At 46.5% G+C, this 15,018-nt stretch overlaps 2 protein-coding genes across 3 annotated transcripts in view; one reads left to right on the top strand and one right to left on the bottom strand.

Annotated features, from left to right (window-relative positions):
• The window catches only part of lrig1 (leucine-rich repeats and immunoglobulin-like domains 1), a 37,473-nt gene extending 26,036 nt beyond the window's left edge, over positions 1–11,437 (top strand). Inside the window, exons 9-18 of the mRNA XM_035152802.2 lie at positions 379–459; positions 2,761–2,832; positions 3,327–3,398; positions 3,644–3,807; positions 4,107–4,460; positions 5,278–5,559; positions 7,068–7,502; positions 7,963–8,097; positions 8,347–8,625; positions 9,347–11,437. Coding sequence (XP_035008693.2) covers positions 379–459; positions 2,761–2,832; positions 3,327–3,398; positions 3,644–3,807; positions 4,107–4,460; positions 5,278–5,559; positions 7,068–7,502; positions 7,963–8,097; positions 8,347–8,625; positions 9,347–9,549 — 2,077 coding nt within the window. The 3' untranslated portion in view covers positions 9,550–11,437. The remainder of the gene's footprint in view (positions 1–378; positions 460–2,760; positions 2,833–3,326; positions 3,399–3,643; positions 3,808–4,106; positions 4,461–5,277; positions 5,560–7,067; positions 7,503–7,962; positions 8,098–8,346; positions 8,626–9,346) is intronic.
• Positions 11,438–12,510: 1,073 nt separating this feature from the next.
• The window catches only part of slc25a26 (solute carrier family 25 member 26), a 55,135-nt gene continuing 52,627 nt past the window's right edge, over positions 12,511–15,018 (bottom strand). For both annotated transcript variants that reach the window (XM_035152803.2, XM_035152804.2), the window contains one exon: positions 12,511–13,590. In XM_035152803.2, coding sequence (XP_035008694.1) covers positions 13,494–13,590 — 97 coding nt within the window. In that variant the 3' untranslated portion in view covers positions 12,511–13,493. The remainder of the gene's footprint in view (positions 13,591–15,018) is intronic.

Genomic DNA, 15,018 nt, shown 5'->3' with positions numbered 1-15,018 from the left:
TCGGACCAACAAACCCAACTGTCTGGACTGTCACACGGCATTGTGTTCGTGCCAATCCCTCCATGTCGCCATGAATTATACATGTGTTTCCCTGTGCTGGAGCTTTTCTCAACACACCAACACACACACTCACATGCACACTCCTTCTCCACCCTTCTAAGGAAAGAATGCGCTTGGTTGGCAGAGCAGAGGGCCACGAAAGGCCAGGTGCAGTGGGGGGAGGGTGATAGAGAGAGTGGGTAACCCGTGACTTCCAGACCAGCCTCTGCCAGGGCTGTGAAACGCTTCAGCGCGGGCAGACTCTGTCCCTGCTCTCCTCCTTCCCTCCCTCCCTCCTTCCATCTCTCTTATCCCTCTTTTTTCTCCCATTCTCCACAGGGAGCTGGACCATAACGACATCTCGGGCACAATAGAGGACACCAATGGGGCCTTCTCTGGATTGGACAGCCTCAACAAGCTGTGAGTGTCTCCCCATCGTTCTTTCTTCTACTCCCTCTGCCTTTCCTTCTCTAACAACCCCTCCTTTTCATCTCTCTGTCCTGGCCTGTCACTGTTACTGGGATTCTTGCTGCTGTTTTTCAAAGACAGACGATCAGAGAACCAGAGGAGTGAGCGTTCTCATTTTTCTCACATTCAAAATCTTCCCTCCAAATCCCCCACTCACACTTCATTGCCAGCTAAATTTAACCAGTCCAGTTGAAGGCCACAGAGGTCGAGATATCAAGACCCCACACTTCTCTTGGAGAGGAAGTATTCATGGTGTAGGATGATTTATAGGACCCCCTTACTTTTTAACAAAGCTAGTTCATGAAACATAGAAGGTAATAATATAAAATACGTTTTTTTCCTCTCTTCATCCTGTAGAAGTCCAGGATAGTTTTTTATCTCCAGTTCAGTCTGGCTTTCATCTTGTGATTTCATTGTTTCACTGTAGTTTTATGGCCAAACCGGGTTCTCTGTGTTGGTAATTGCTCAAGAAGGACATGCAGTGAATTCTTTTTTATCTGTTTTTCATGAATACTCATAGAAAAAAGTTCAATGTCAAAACCTGACAAGTGAAGAATTACAGCGGACATGGAGTTGCTGGCATTGAGCGGCAATCAACAACCTGCAGCATGAAAAGATGGTGTCCAGCCAAGATGGTTCCCAGTATGAGCAGGGCTGAAAGAGAAAGAACGGGAGAAAGGGCTTTTCTTCGAGCTGGCAGGGGTTCGCTCTCCAATAGGCTTATTTCTATTTCTTCTCCATGCCTCCGCTCCTCTTGTCCCCTTCCCAGTCCCCGTTGTTAGGAACTGCGAGAGGGTGAAATTGAGGGCTGCATTCAGTCATCAACATCAAACGCCTCACACGCCCCACCCTCTGACCCTGCCCCTTTTGTCAGGACGTTGGCGGAAGCGGCCCACTGCATCCCAACGCTGGCGAAGCTATGCCTGGGAAAAAAGAGATACAGAAAAGAGAAAGAAGGAGCGAGTGATCAAAGGGCCTGTTTAGACCTAGCGTTAACATCCGTCTGTCCAAGTAAAAGTGTGAACACACACATTGAGGACGCATTTGTGATCGGATCAGTCAGACTTCATCAAGAGGTCGACTGGGACACATGTGGACACATTCTTTGAGCAGCGTGAACGCAAATGTGTCCTGGGCCACATTGAAGGACCTCCTACTCAGATAACGTCCTCTGACCCGCTACAGTTTCACAATGAACCCAAAGTATTTTTACACCTCTCATTCTTTCCAATACATTGATTTTCTATTTTCTTTCAACTCCTTCAAATAAGGAACATTTTATTTTTTAGAGCTACATGTGGTGCATTGATTTGCTCAGCCCACTCCTTGGCCTCACAGTGATGCATTTACCTACACACACAAACATATTTAAAACAGATGTGTTTCAATGCCATGTTGGAATTGGATTTAAGTTGAATTGAACTTAAATCTGTCCACTAGTGAGCAGAACGCCCGAGACAGATGTTAGTACGAGATCTCAACAGTGACAAGTGTCCATCACACACTGTGAAGGGAAGTAACTCTTACAGTCCTAAGCCAAGGGAAATAATTAGATTTAATTCAGTCTCTATTTGTTTTCATTGGCTTCTATAATTCCAAATAAAAGTTACAAAAATGACAAAGTAGCCTTCTTGTCATTTCTGTGACAAGACAGCAGTTTGTTTGTGTGAACATGTGGATGAGTTTGAACACTGGGGTCTTCATTGTGAACCAGCCAGCCGTGTCTCCCCTTCCTGTGAAGCAGAGGCTACAACAGGAGAGGAGCGAGCGAGGTAGAGGAGGGAGGGTAGAGGGCGGAAGAAGGGATTAGGACCCTGAATCAGAGGGAACAGCAACTCACTTCTTGGCTCAAACAAGGCTTGACATGGACAGATACACACACATACTCACCGCATGTCCTTACTAGCTCTGCAGGGAGAACAACACACACACACTCACACAGCGCCTGGTCATTCTATTACATTCTAATAAAGATAAAAGTGGTCTTTGAAGAGCGGCGCCGAGCCCAGGTGCCCCCACCCCCCATCTCAACCCCATCCAGTCTCAATCACCCTTCCTCCTGGCTAATCTCCATGCAGTTCAGATTTCCAATACCTCAATCCCCTCAATCTTATCAGATTCAGCCTCGCTAATTGTGCCTCTCTCCCTCTCTTGCACTCTCTTTTAAACCCCTCTTCTCACCCCCTTCTCCCCCTCTCCCTCTCGCTCACTCTCTCTTCATCCATCGACACCCTTCATGTTTGGAAACGGCAGGACTCTGTTTGGAAACAAGATCAAGTCGGTGGCCAAGAAAGCCTTCGCTGGCCTGGAGACCCTGGAACACCTGTGAGTATCCCACAATGCTTGGCTGCCCCTCCTCCCAGCCGGAGTGAGTGTGAGGGAGAGAGAGCGGCGTGTATGTGTGTGTTTTTGGGGGGTGTTGCCAAAAGTAGCTGGCAGAGAGGAGGCTGCTAGCAATTTAATAGCGTCTTTGTAAAAGGAGAAGACAGGGGCTTTTGCAAGCGCCCAGCTGCTTCTTTCTCGTTAGCGTAGCACAATCTCAACTTTGGCCTTTTTTTCCTGCCTCCACGCAGGAACAGAGTTATTGAGCATATGGCGAGCTCCGTAGAAGAAATGGAATTCCTATAAGCACTTTCACAGGCCTTTGTCAAATGAGGGCAGTGAGAGACGGAAAATACCGAATGTATGGTCAGAGATACAGACCTAGATATATTTTCACCTTGGTTAACAAGGTTGATCCTTGCTAATGAGAGCCAGGATGCAGGTATGGCTGTGAAGTGTATACAGTTGATGAATAAGGCAATGTAATGTCCCAACAGGAACCTGGGAGAGAACGCTATTCGTTCCATCCAGCCCGACGTCTTCAGCAAGATGAAGAATCTCAAATCCCTGTGAGTTACACTGGTGCATTTACACAACCGCGCATAATTTATGTGCACAAACCCACACACACAGGAACAGCCAGCAGCGCATATACACCCACACGCACGCCTCAGCTCAGAGTGAAACACACTCCCACTGTGTTCTTGGCACCCACGCACTTTTCAGAAACACATATTCAGTTACAGCTGCAACAGTTGTGATATATACCACATGCACTTACTTACCGCGCCTCTCTCCTCCTCCTCCTCCTCAGTCTCATTGAGAGCGACAGCTTCCTGTGCGACTGCCAGCTCAACTGGCTGCCCGACTGGTTGGTGACACGTGGTCTGCAGGCTGGAGTCAATGCCACCTGTGCCCACCCAGAGAGCCTGAAGGGCACCAGCATCTTCCAGGCCCCGGCCAGCAGCTTTGTGTGTGGTGAGTTGTGTGTGTTTCTGTGTGCATGCATAATCTGTGTTTATGTGGGTGGCTGTGTTGAGCAAGAGGAGACACAGATGGGCCACACTGACAGCTTGGCGCTCTTGTTATTTAGATACTCACACATATTTGTTTGTGTGTGTGTGGTGTTTTTGTTTAGCTTTGCATTTGCTAATGGATCCTTATGGTCGCTTTCTGTTTTTTTTATGTCTTCCCTCCCTCCACGCTTTTCTTCCTTTTCCCTCACCATCTTCTACCTTCTTCCACTCCTGCTTTTTCGTATCGCTCTCCACTGTCAGATGACCTTCCAAAGCCCCAGATCACGGTGCAGCCAGAAACCACGGTGACGGTCCTCGGTAGCAACGTGCGTCTCACCTGCACGGCTGCAAGCAGCAGCTCGTCCCCCATGACCTTTGCGTGGCGAAAGGACCAGGAGCTGCTTCAACACGCCGAGACGGAGAACTACGCCCATGTGCAAGCTCACCATCAAGGCTCCACACAGGATGTGCCTGGTGCAGGCGGAGGCGTGATGGAGTACACCACCATCCTGCACCTGCGACACGTCACCTTTGCACATGAGGGCCGTTACCAGTGCATCATCACCAACCACTTTGGCTCCACCTACTCCAGCAAGGCCCGCCTCATTGTCAATGGTAGGTAGAAACTGAATCCTGTAAAAATGTCTTAAAAGGAGAGTTAAGTCAATGTGGTTATAAAAGGAGTAATGGCAACTAAAATGTGTCAAGACAAGATGAACAGAAAAATAAGTGTAGCTCAAGCTGTTGATGTGTGTGATTACATCATTTCCATGAAATAAAACACCTGCATATGTTAAACTGATCATTTTTAATTGTCCAGTTTGACAGAAGAGCGAGATAAATGCCCATGCTGAGTTCTTTTCGTTCACTTGAATAAAGTCGTCTCTCTTGCTTGGCCTCCTCCATCTCCTCCAGGATGGTATTCGGAACAAATTGATTTAGCTGCATGTCGGCGCTAACAGAGGCCATCTCGTCTCCACTCTGTCATTCTGCTTTCTTACAAACGGAGATTCTTTATCTAGAGCTTGGTATTTTGCCCAAGTCTCTTCTTCTTCACTCACACTTCTGACAGAGTCATTTTTCTGTCTGTGGTTTGGTTTGTTCATATGGATGTTAAGAAGCAGAAATTGCCAAAGTTTCCTATAGAGGCTGGTGACTGTGGTTTCTGACCGGAAGTTTCCTGGTTTGAATGTCAGCACCATCTGGAAAAATGTGGTCGGAAGACATGAATGAGTAATGTTTTGTAATCCCCAACAACTGCTGTCGAGGTTCTTTACCCATGAGTCCTCCAGTGGAGCTATTACTTTCTCGCAGGTGTGAAAGTTTAGAACTGTACGAATATCTATAAGGAAAAAGTGGACAGTTGACTTCCTCTGAATGTCCTGCCATGGTTAACACATACTAATGGAATTTGTGTATTTTTCGTCCACAGTTCTTCCGTCCTTTATGAAGACTCCTAAGGACAGCACCATCAGGACAGGCCACACAGCCAGGTTGGAGTGCGCCGCTGAGGGCCACCCGTCTCCCCAGATCGCCTGGCAGAAGGACGGCGGCACGGACTTCCCTGCCGCCCGCGAGCGGCGAATGCACGTCATGCCTGACGACGACGTGTTCTTCATCATGGACGTCAAGCCGGAAGACATGGGCGTGTACAGCTGCACCGCTAAAAACACAGCAGGCACCATGTCTGCCAACGCCACCCTCACTGTTCTGGGTAAGAGTGGTGTGTTTCTGTGATATTTTGATCCTGTTATTTTGTAGATCTAATATTGTCCCACTTTCGACTTGCTTTCCGCACTGATTATATTCCCACAACCCCCCTAAAAATGAGCACTTGTACATAGCTCTGTGCTCAGTTGGGAATTGAAGAGTCCGAGGCCGCAGAATGAGAGGCTTTATATTTTTCTTTTCTCGGCAGCTGTGGCCTTGCTGCGGGTCAGGGGCCAGAGGTCACAGTTGGAGGTCAAAGGGGGATGGTGGGGGAGTGAGAGGGACTCATAGAGGGGTGTTTGTTAGGCATTCCCACCCCCGCCCCCTGTCTTGGTGGGAGGGACAGTCATGGCTGCTTCACTGCAGGCCTCAGTGCTCCCAGTTTATTGGCTGTTTTACACTGTTAAATCAAACAAAACGGAACTGCTCTCCTATAACCATCTCGGCACATAGATCATCTTTGTCCTCTGTGTTTGAACTCAGCAAAGCAGCCCCTTGTTGGACAGAGTTTTTTAAAAAAGTTTGGGGGGTTTTCCTTGCTTTGTTACCAGCCTGAAATTCCCCCTATAGAGCTGATAAACAACACTGTCTGTATTTAACATGACTGGTGCTGTTGGTATTTTAGCAACACATTTGCATGTTGTGCGACTCGTTCGACTGCACAACAGTTCAAGTCCAGTGCTAATCCACTCAACAATGTGGAATATTGAAGCGAGCGACTGTGCCTTCGCACCGACTCTGATGTTTGGGTTGAGAGAAGGCGGCGGCGGTGGTGGAGGGGCTGCAGTCGAGGGGCCCCTGTCTGGAAAAGAGTGGCGGGGGGAGAAAAATGGGAGCCAAAGAAGAAGTGGAATGGTTGGAGTGTTTGTGTGGGGGAAGGTAGGGGAGTGGGATTTAGAGAGAAGAAAGGTGGGAGGAGGGTGGAAGGGAGAGAAATGTGGATTGATGAAGAGGGAGAAAGTATTGATAGAAGAGTGAGAGGCGACTGAAGTGGGTTAAGTGAGATCTCTTAATCTGCGTACGTCCCACTGTGATGGGAAGTGCTCAGTCTGAGAGGAAAGGCCTACACACACACACACACACACACACACACACACACACACACACACACACACACACTATGGGCTCCATTCAGCAGAAAGTGAAGTTGCCGGGGGAAACTGTGAAAAGGTGGAGAGGATTGTGTCTTGTCATAATTAAAATGTGTTAGTTAAAGTTCAAGTTAAATTCTCACAGAGTTTGTTATGGTACCAGATGTGAGCTCAGATGTATAAATGTGATCGTCATCATGAGATGACTTTCAGTGGTTGGATATCAAACTCTCACTGGTCTCACTCTGTCCAGCTGAATCACCATGATCCCACAGTCTGCAGCCGAGACTGAGGACGAAGCAGAAACCTGAGACCAGAAATCTAAAACTCTGATGCTACAGAATAACATCAGAATAATAGAAAACACTGACCTCAGGAGTCCTGCTCTCGATTTGAACCCTATCTCTCCTGTCCCCTACAGAAACCCCCCACCTGGCCCAGGACCTGGGGGATCGCAACGTGGTGGTCGGGGACACGGTGGCCCTGCAGTGCAAGGCCCTGGGCAGCCCGCCCCCCCGCATCACCTGGCTACGCAATGACCTGCCCCTGCGCCCCTCCGACAGACACCACTTTACCCCGGGGAACCAGCTGCTGGTCATCGGCTCGGCCTCGCTCGAGGATGCCGGTCGCTACACCTGCCTCATGTCCAACACGCTGGGCACAGAGCGCGCCCACAGCCAGCTAGTGGTGACGCAGCGCCGAGGGCCCTGCACCACCGCGCCGGGCCCCAGCACGGTCACTATTGGGATCATCGTCATCGCCGTGGTGACGAGCATTGTGGTGACGTCGCTGGTGTGGGTGTGCATCATCTACCAGACCAGGAAGAAGAGCGAGGAGTGCAGCGTCACCAACACAGGTGAGCTGCGTTCACTATAAACATATAAAGAGTCAAAATAGTTGTTTTTTAGGTAATGTGTCTGTAAATATTTGTCCGGCTGCACAGTTCTGTGAGCATATTTCAAAAAGAGCGATTCACATTTAACTAACAATTATTTGCTATTTTTACTCAATTTTGACTGAAAGTTGACAGATTATCAAAACTAGAACTACAAATAAATAATTACTTTCAGTTCTTAAAATGTCAGAAAATAGTCAAAAGGTCTCACAGAAATCACAAAAAAACCCTCAAAACTCCAAAATATATATTTGAGAAGTGAATCGGTGATTCTTTACTTGCTAAATGACACAGATTATGTTGTAGAATCAAAGTAGTTAAATGAATAATAAAACCGACAATGAATCCTGCAGCTCTGATCTCAGTGTCCGCAGCCCTGGTGTTGTTGTCTCATGTTCGGATCTTATCGTCTCTTTCCCAGATGAGACGAACGTTCCTCCAGACGTGCCCAGTTACCTCTCCTCTCAGGGCACTCTGTCCGAGCGGCAGGATGTGTGTATCCGTGTGGAGGCCAGCGGTGGACCTCAGCCCAACGGACACATCGTAGACACCGCAGGTAGCCGACGTTCAACTCTCTGCTCAGTCTCCCAAATGTTTGCGCTCGCCGGCAGTTTCTCCCACTTCCCATGAGCAGAGTTGCTGTGTTGCATAACGATAAAAGGCTTGCTGTCCGTGAAGGCCTGCTCAGCATCAGAAATAATTACAGCAGTCGCCCAAACCACTGTGTTGACACACAGTTGTTTATTATTTGCCTGTGAATCACTAATTCCCCCCCTCTTATCCCCCCCTCCCTCCCTGGCTGCAGGTTTCGACGGTGCAGTTGTGTGCACAGATTGTATGGAGAACAGTAACTGCTACTCCAAAGATCCCGATTACCTGACGCACGGTTTCGGCCCTGCTGGAGGCATGGAGTACCAGCAGCACCCTGTCCCCCCGCCTTACTCTCACTTTTACCCAGCGGAGCATCATGACACAGGGTCGACGCCACTCTGCAACGGGACGCCCAACGGGATCCGGAACAGTCAGGAATCCACGTTTCGAGAAAACCACAATACGTTACAAGTGAACCATCATGATAAAAAAGGTGAGACGATCAGAGATACACCAACAAAACTAGAATCGCACTCAGTAGAGCACACACCTCTCCAGAAGCTCAAATGGCCACTGTGATTCAATGAAAATTAGTCTTAAAGATATTAGTCCTCTAAACACGCCTGATTATTCCCTGGTTAAAATGTCAATGTGAAAAACGCCTCCTGATCCGGATCATCGCCAAAATGTATTTAATTATTTCTTTGCCTGTGTCCCATCCTTCAAACTAACAGACAGGGGTGAAATATATAGTTCTTGGTGGAGGTAATGGTTAATCCAGTAGACGTCTACAGCCCCAGTTCTTCTAGGAGTATCACTCGTATCAGGTGATACCATGAGGAAGAGGAAACCTTTAAAACAGACAAATTCTTGAGTACATGATTGTTGATAGATTGGCTCCTCCCATTTGACAGTGTATCATAGTTGCGTTCCCAGAGCCCCTCGGGATATCTCTGTGAAAACAGTAAAAAGTAGCACTGAGTTCTCTCTGCTGCTGCACGTCGGGGCCTGTTCTGGGACTCAGCTTCTTTTTATAGTATTACCAGAGGAATTGGCCTCCGAATACCAATTCTCACCTCCACAGGTCCACGCAGCCCTATACACACATTCCACAGCCACTGTATCCTAAAGCTGAACATCGCACATTCATCTTCACACACGTCATTGACTCTGCCTGTTTCTAATTCCACCTCCTCCCCCTCTGTGTTCATCAGGGAGCAGAGCGGGACAGACGCCGGCGTGCTCGCCATCGCAGGAGGAGTCCTTCCATAAACCGGTGAAGCTGGCCGGCGTGACGAGCAACGGTCGCTCCGACACGGACTGTGAGCCTGAGCTCAGACAGACTCTGCTGTCCAACGGACACGCCCTCAGAGCGTCTCAGAATGAGAGCACCCCCCTGAGGAGAGCCAGCGACTAGCGTCAAACCCAAACACGAACTCGCAGGAGATGGACTTATTTTTAATTTTTTTTGCACTGGGAAATAAACTGCTACCTCATATCGAGGCGATTGATCCTGCGCCTCCTGGATAAAGACTGACATGAAGCGCCGGGGGGGGAAAATCAAACGCAGGCGGCATCCGGAGTTTGAAGGCGGAGCTTGTGTGGGTGGCGTCCCATCTGAGCGTATCAGCTGTACATAGTTATAACCTTCCCCTGGGAGGTGACTAATAAAAATTCTAGCTCCAAAAAAATGTGACTTGCATTTGAAGCATGTAAATGTAGGGAATCTTGTACAGTGTACGTATGTGCAGGGGCAAAAAAGAGAAATATACCTTTGGACATTGGACTGTACATAAGAGTTTTCTTATATTATATATTATATAGCTTTTACAAAAAGAGTATTTGAATTTATGTGCATGACAAAGAAAGGAGTGATGGTATTTTTATTTTTCTTCAAAAAACAAAAAAACAAGACAAAAACAGCCTTTTTCAGCTTTTACCAACATCCAGCTGCGGTGCCTTATTGCATGATCAAAGAAAAGTCAACCTGTAATAACATATATCAACAGACTGTTTGTGAGAGATACTGGTTCACTCTTGATGTAGAAAACAAAACACTTGATTGCACTTGAATGTTTCTTTTTGTGACAAATGCTGCCAATCACGGCCTTACGGAAAAAAACACAGTTCACAGCCGTTATTGTATGAAGGAGGAGCTTTGATTGTCAATTATGTTTTGGTACGTTAGACGGTTCATGGTGCGATGATTTGTGGAGCGGGTGGTGAAAAGCACTTTTTATACTCACTTCATAAACAAGCAGATTCACGACATCTGCCAATAGGAAAACAGGAGCCTCCTCTGCACGAGGAGACATTCCACATGTGACACGTTCAAGTCGACAGGTCCACTCTGTAACGTTAAGGCTCTTCCAGCTGTTTCACATCACTACATGTTACTGCTAAGCTGCTATGAGCTCTCTCTGGGGAAAGATTCTTCTCTTACTCCAGTCAGGTTCTTTATTTTTATTTTTCCAGGAAAAGTCACTTTGGCACCAGTTTGTAACCAAATGTGGCCGAACATCAGCTGGCAGCTGTAACGTGGAGCTGTGTCTTTAATAAAGCCAGTAATGATCTGTGTGTGGACACAGGACACCTGTCAGGAGAGCTACAGCTATGGGCCTCGGAGCACTGACGTGTAATTGGCCAAACTCTGAAGCTAAATGAAAAAAAAGATGGCGAATCAGGGAGAGTGATGTATTGTGTCGTTATGTTACTGCTGTAATGTTGCTCATGATCCACCGTCGTGCATCCAGGAGCACATTGCTAGTATTCCACCTCTGTCTCAGTGAGGCTACAGGTGAATCACGCTTTGTGCCCCAGGTGAAATAAAGGTGCGGCTTGATGCTGTGAACAGTGGAAAATCTTGTGAAATGTGCTCGAACCAAACCTGAAACCACAAACTTACACGACCCCGACACACACAGGGTCTGACACCAGTAAGAGGAGCTGCATCCTGTTTCCCCTCTGTGTGCCCTTGTTTGAATTGTATTCTGTTAGCAGTGGCCTTATCAAGGTGAACTAGAGGACACGTTCCTCTGGTTACACCTGACAACACCTGTCACGGGTGATTTTGATTTAGATTTAGATTTTTTTACCGGGACGACCAATCAAGAGAACCCTGGTGGGGAAAAAACAATCTCCGTTCGCAGCAGGTAAAAGGGACGAGACGGAGCGATGGTTGTGCAGTTTGAGTAATTTATTTGAAACAAAACTTGTCTGAAACCGTTCTAATGGCGTCGAAGCTGAAACGGTGAAGTCTAACATGGCATTGAAGAGTCTAATAAAAAAATCACATTTTGCTATTATCACAAGTGTTTTCTCTTGTGTGTGTATGTGTATGTGTGTGTGTGTGTTCCTGCCGGGGGGAGGGGTTTCGTGACGCTGACTGTATCACAAACAGCTGAGTTAGCATTTAGCGCTGAACACATGTCACAGTGAATATGGAGAAGCCATTAATTCAAATGGAGTGAAGACATGAGACCTTGATCTTCAAAGCAGCCAAGTAGCTATACACACACACACACACACACACACTAATGTTCTGACCAGGAGGCTCCCTGAAGCTCCGAAGACAGCAGGCGTATTTTGTCTTTCTGTGCGCTGTCTAAAATATTGGCCATGGACTCCGAGGGTTAGCGAATGGCCAGAATGTGCATTCCAGATGGATATTTGTCACCACGTGATTGGCATGCCCCCCGGCTGTGGCCTCCACCAATCACACGCCGACCATTGTTGTCCACGGGCCCAGTGACAGGCAGCATGACAAACACTCCCACCTGTGCGGCCATCAGTCTCCCTCGGCCCCCAGCAGGATTTAGCAGGTCTTCAGTTGGCCTCCGTGCCGACTGCTGAAGGCCGACACTGAGCCCATTCTCTGGAAACTCACTGACTGAGGCTGAATGTTCCTGCACATGTCATTTAGAGCTTTCTCCTTCAATCCGACACACCGGAGGACTTTCTTCATCATGCGAGAACTTATCTTCAATGGTCCTCTGGTATTTTTTCACATCAGCACCATCACGTTAAATGAATCCCTGAGAAACCCACTCATTCACGGCTCAATGACACATTTAACAGAAACGTATAATTTCCTGGTTAAAGTCAGCTGTAATTACATCTGTAGTTTATGTTTTATCATCGTAGCTACTGATACTTAAATGGTCGTTTAACTCAGATTTCCACACCCACAGATGGGCCTCAGACACAGATGCTGTCTGGACACACACATACATGTTCTGTGTACGGCTCCACACCATCATGAGAAAGTGGGATAGTATGTATTTCGTCATTTGACTGAATTGATACTTTATTTACCTGCTCTTTTATGAGCTGTTCCCTGGAAAGAGTAAATCTGACTTAAAAATGACACAAATTACAGTTAGTGAATAATATTTTTATTTTATTAAATCTGACAAGTAATCTGTATATGAAATAGTTGTGTAATTGACTGAAATTGATTGAGGACATTTAGGCCAAAACACAGTGTTAATGACACCGTTTCTGGTTGAATTTGAATGTCGGGGCTTAGGGACACTTGGATGACACCACAGGAGCAGTATGGAGACATGTGTTTTTTTTACATATGAAGAATCAGTCACCATTTATTTTATAGAAATTAGCTCTACAAATCAAAAGTATCATAAAAACAAACAAGTAGACAATTCTTTCCAGTCGCCTGATAATATTTCTCAATAAATAAGATAAATATATCTCAGACTGTAATACACAGGCTGGCATAGGACACCTGAGACTCCTAATAAAACCAGAGCCTTGTTAATTTAACAAAGTGGTCTATTGTTGGAGGCATCTTCAGTATAAACTGAGAGCTGCTGCAGATGGATGAGCTCAGTCTTGCTCCAGTGGGAATGTAACAATGGTGAGACATCACTGTCTCTCCCAGGTGTGTATTTAACAGGAGGTTTGACTTCATGCAGAAGAGAAAATATGGATAAAACACTAAAATAAGCTTGAAACAACGTAGAAAGTACAGCGAGCCGCCCACAGGGAACTAAAGGAATCATCAGATCTTTAAAAACATAACTCATTCATTCACACACTCATTAAACAGTAGAGATCCCTCAGTGCTCAGGGTGTGGCCTCGTTTCACCAAACCACTGCTGCTGTTAAACAAGAAGGACTGAAGCTGTCAAGCTCAATCTGCAGGGCACTGATGAGCAGGAATGCTGGGTAACGCGATCGCGCTCGTGGCCGACTCTTGCCCCGAGCACCGGGTGTTCCTTGCTTCTCAGGTGGAGGGGGGCCCAGCACCATGGAGGCACAGTGGGGTGGGGGGGTAGGGCCCCTCCAGGAGACGAGGGTGCTACTTCTAGCGATGCTTTCACCGGAACTCTGGACTGACGGTCAGAGCAAAGTGCGACGGAACTTCTCATAGGCTCCCAGGAAGATGAACCCACCCACGCTGATGAAGGCCATCCTCGGCATGGTGCCCGCAAACAGACTGCAGAAGAAGAAGGAGAAGAGGAAAGCATTTGATTTGTGTTGTAATCAGAGTTAGATTTAGGAAAAATGAATGACCAACCATTTCGATAAAGGAGAATCATTTAAGCTTTATCGCATCAAGGTTTTTTACATGCTATTAATAAACATTTCCATCTAAATGTTTGTGAATTTATGTGCGTTTCCTTTCCACGACTGTTATGTGAATATAATGAGTTCGTTTGTTGAGAAAAACAGTTTGTGCTGCTGTTTTTTCCAGTCAGGTGCCACTGAAACCAGTCAGGTGCCACCTGACTGGTTAAAATGAACAGATAAAATGAACAGAGCTCCACTCAAAGCTCAAACAGAGGAAAACTGAAAAACATGATCATGGAATTTCTTTTGTTTCATGTGTTCATTTTCATTTTTCACCATCTCCTCATCATTCATACACAAATCTGATGTTTTAAAAGACAAGATTCTTGATCATCATGATCAATTCTCCAAAGTAAGTGCATAGAAAAGTCTTTTGACTTTTCTATGCACTTACTTTTCCCCTTGAGCAAAGCATGAAGATGCTTTTGAAAGATTTCTCCCACTCTGAACTTTGGCAACTCAGGTGAAGATTATGAAATGGAGATGTAGAAGGAAACACAAAAAAAGAATTTATATTCAAGAGGGTGGACATGAAAAATGTCACCTCATTGCCTTAAAGTAAGTTAAATATAACTCCTCATTTCATGACTGGGATCTATTACTATGTTGATATGGTGTCCCCACCCTCACAGCGCCACCTACAGCTGAGGAGCCTTTTCCAGCTACTGAGCTCCACCCACAATTTGACAGGATTGGCTACTTAGATTTGTGACATCACAGACCCTGGCTGTCTGAATTCATTTTTTTCAGACTGGCATTTGTTCACGGCAGAGTTAAGGTGGAAATACCGAGTCATTGCAACCTTTGCTGTCATTTGCCCTCTCACTCCACTCTGTCAACGATCCACAGCTAAAATAAAGGCAACCCCAGAAATAGTGGGAAAAAAACATCCACTTGAGAGTGATTTTATGTTTTTATTGACTTCAGAACTGTTTGCATAAAATAACAGAGCAGATTCTCGTAGTTTAAGAAGTTGGGATGGTTTTAAAACCGACATCAGGCAACACTGATGCTGGCAATCACTGTCAAAGTCCACAATTGAGAAAAGTAGCAAAAGACCCTCAACATTAACAGTCTAAAGCCGAGGACATTAACCGAGTTTATTTTCACTGGTGGTGTAAAAACAAGCAGGAAAGCTCAGTGCAAGGATGAGTGCTAATTCCAATCAAACATGACTCTGCGTCGTCCGTACTTCGCACCAAGAGAAAACAAATACGTCCACAGACGACTTGACATGAAAGAAATGGAAAGGCACAACCGGAATAAACCTGAATCTCCCTTCCCCAGTGAAGTG

The sequence above is a fragment of the Hippoglossus stenolepis genome, chromosome 3 (assembly GCF_022539355.2).
Source record: "Hippoglossus stenolepis isolate QCI-W04-F060 chromosome 3, HSTE1.2, whole genome shotgun sequence".
NCBI classification, from domain to species: domain Eukaryota; kingdom Metazoa; phylum Chordata; class Actinopteri; order Pleuronectiformes; family Pleuronectidae; genus Hippoglossus; species Hippoglossus stenolepis.
The sequence above is the reverse complement of the archived record's forward strand: the minus strand, read 5'-3'. Positions and strand labels throughout refer to the sequence as shown.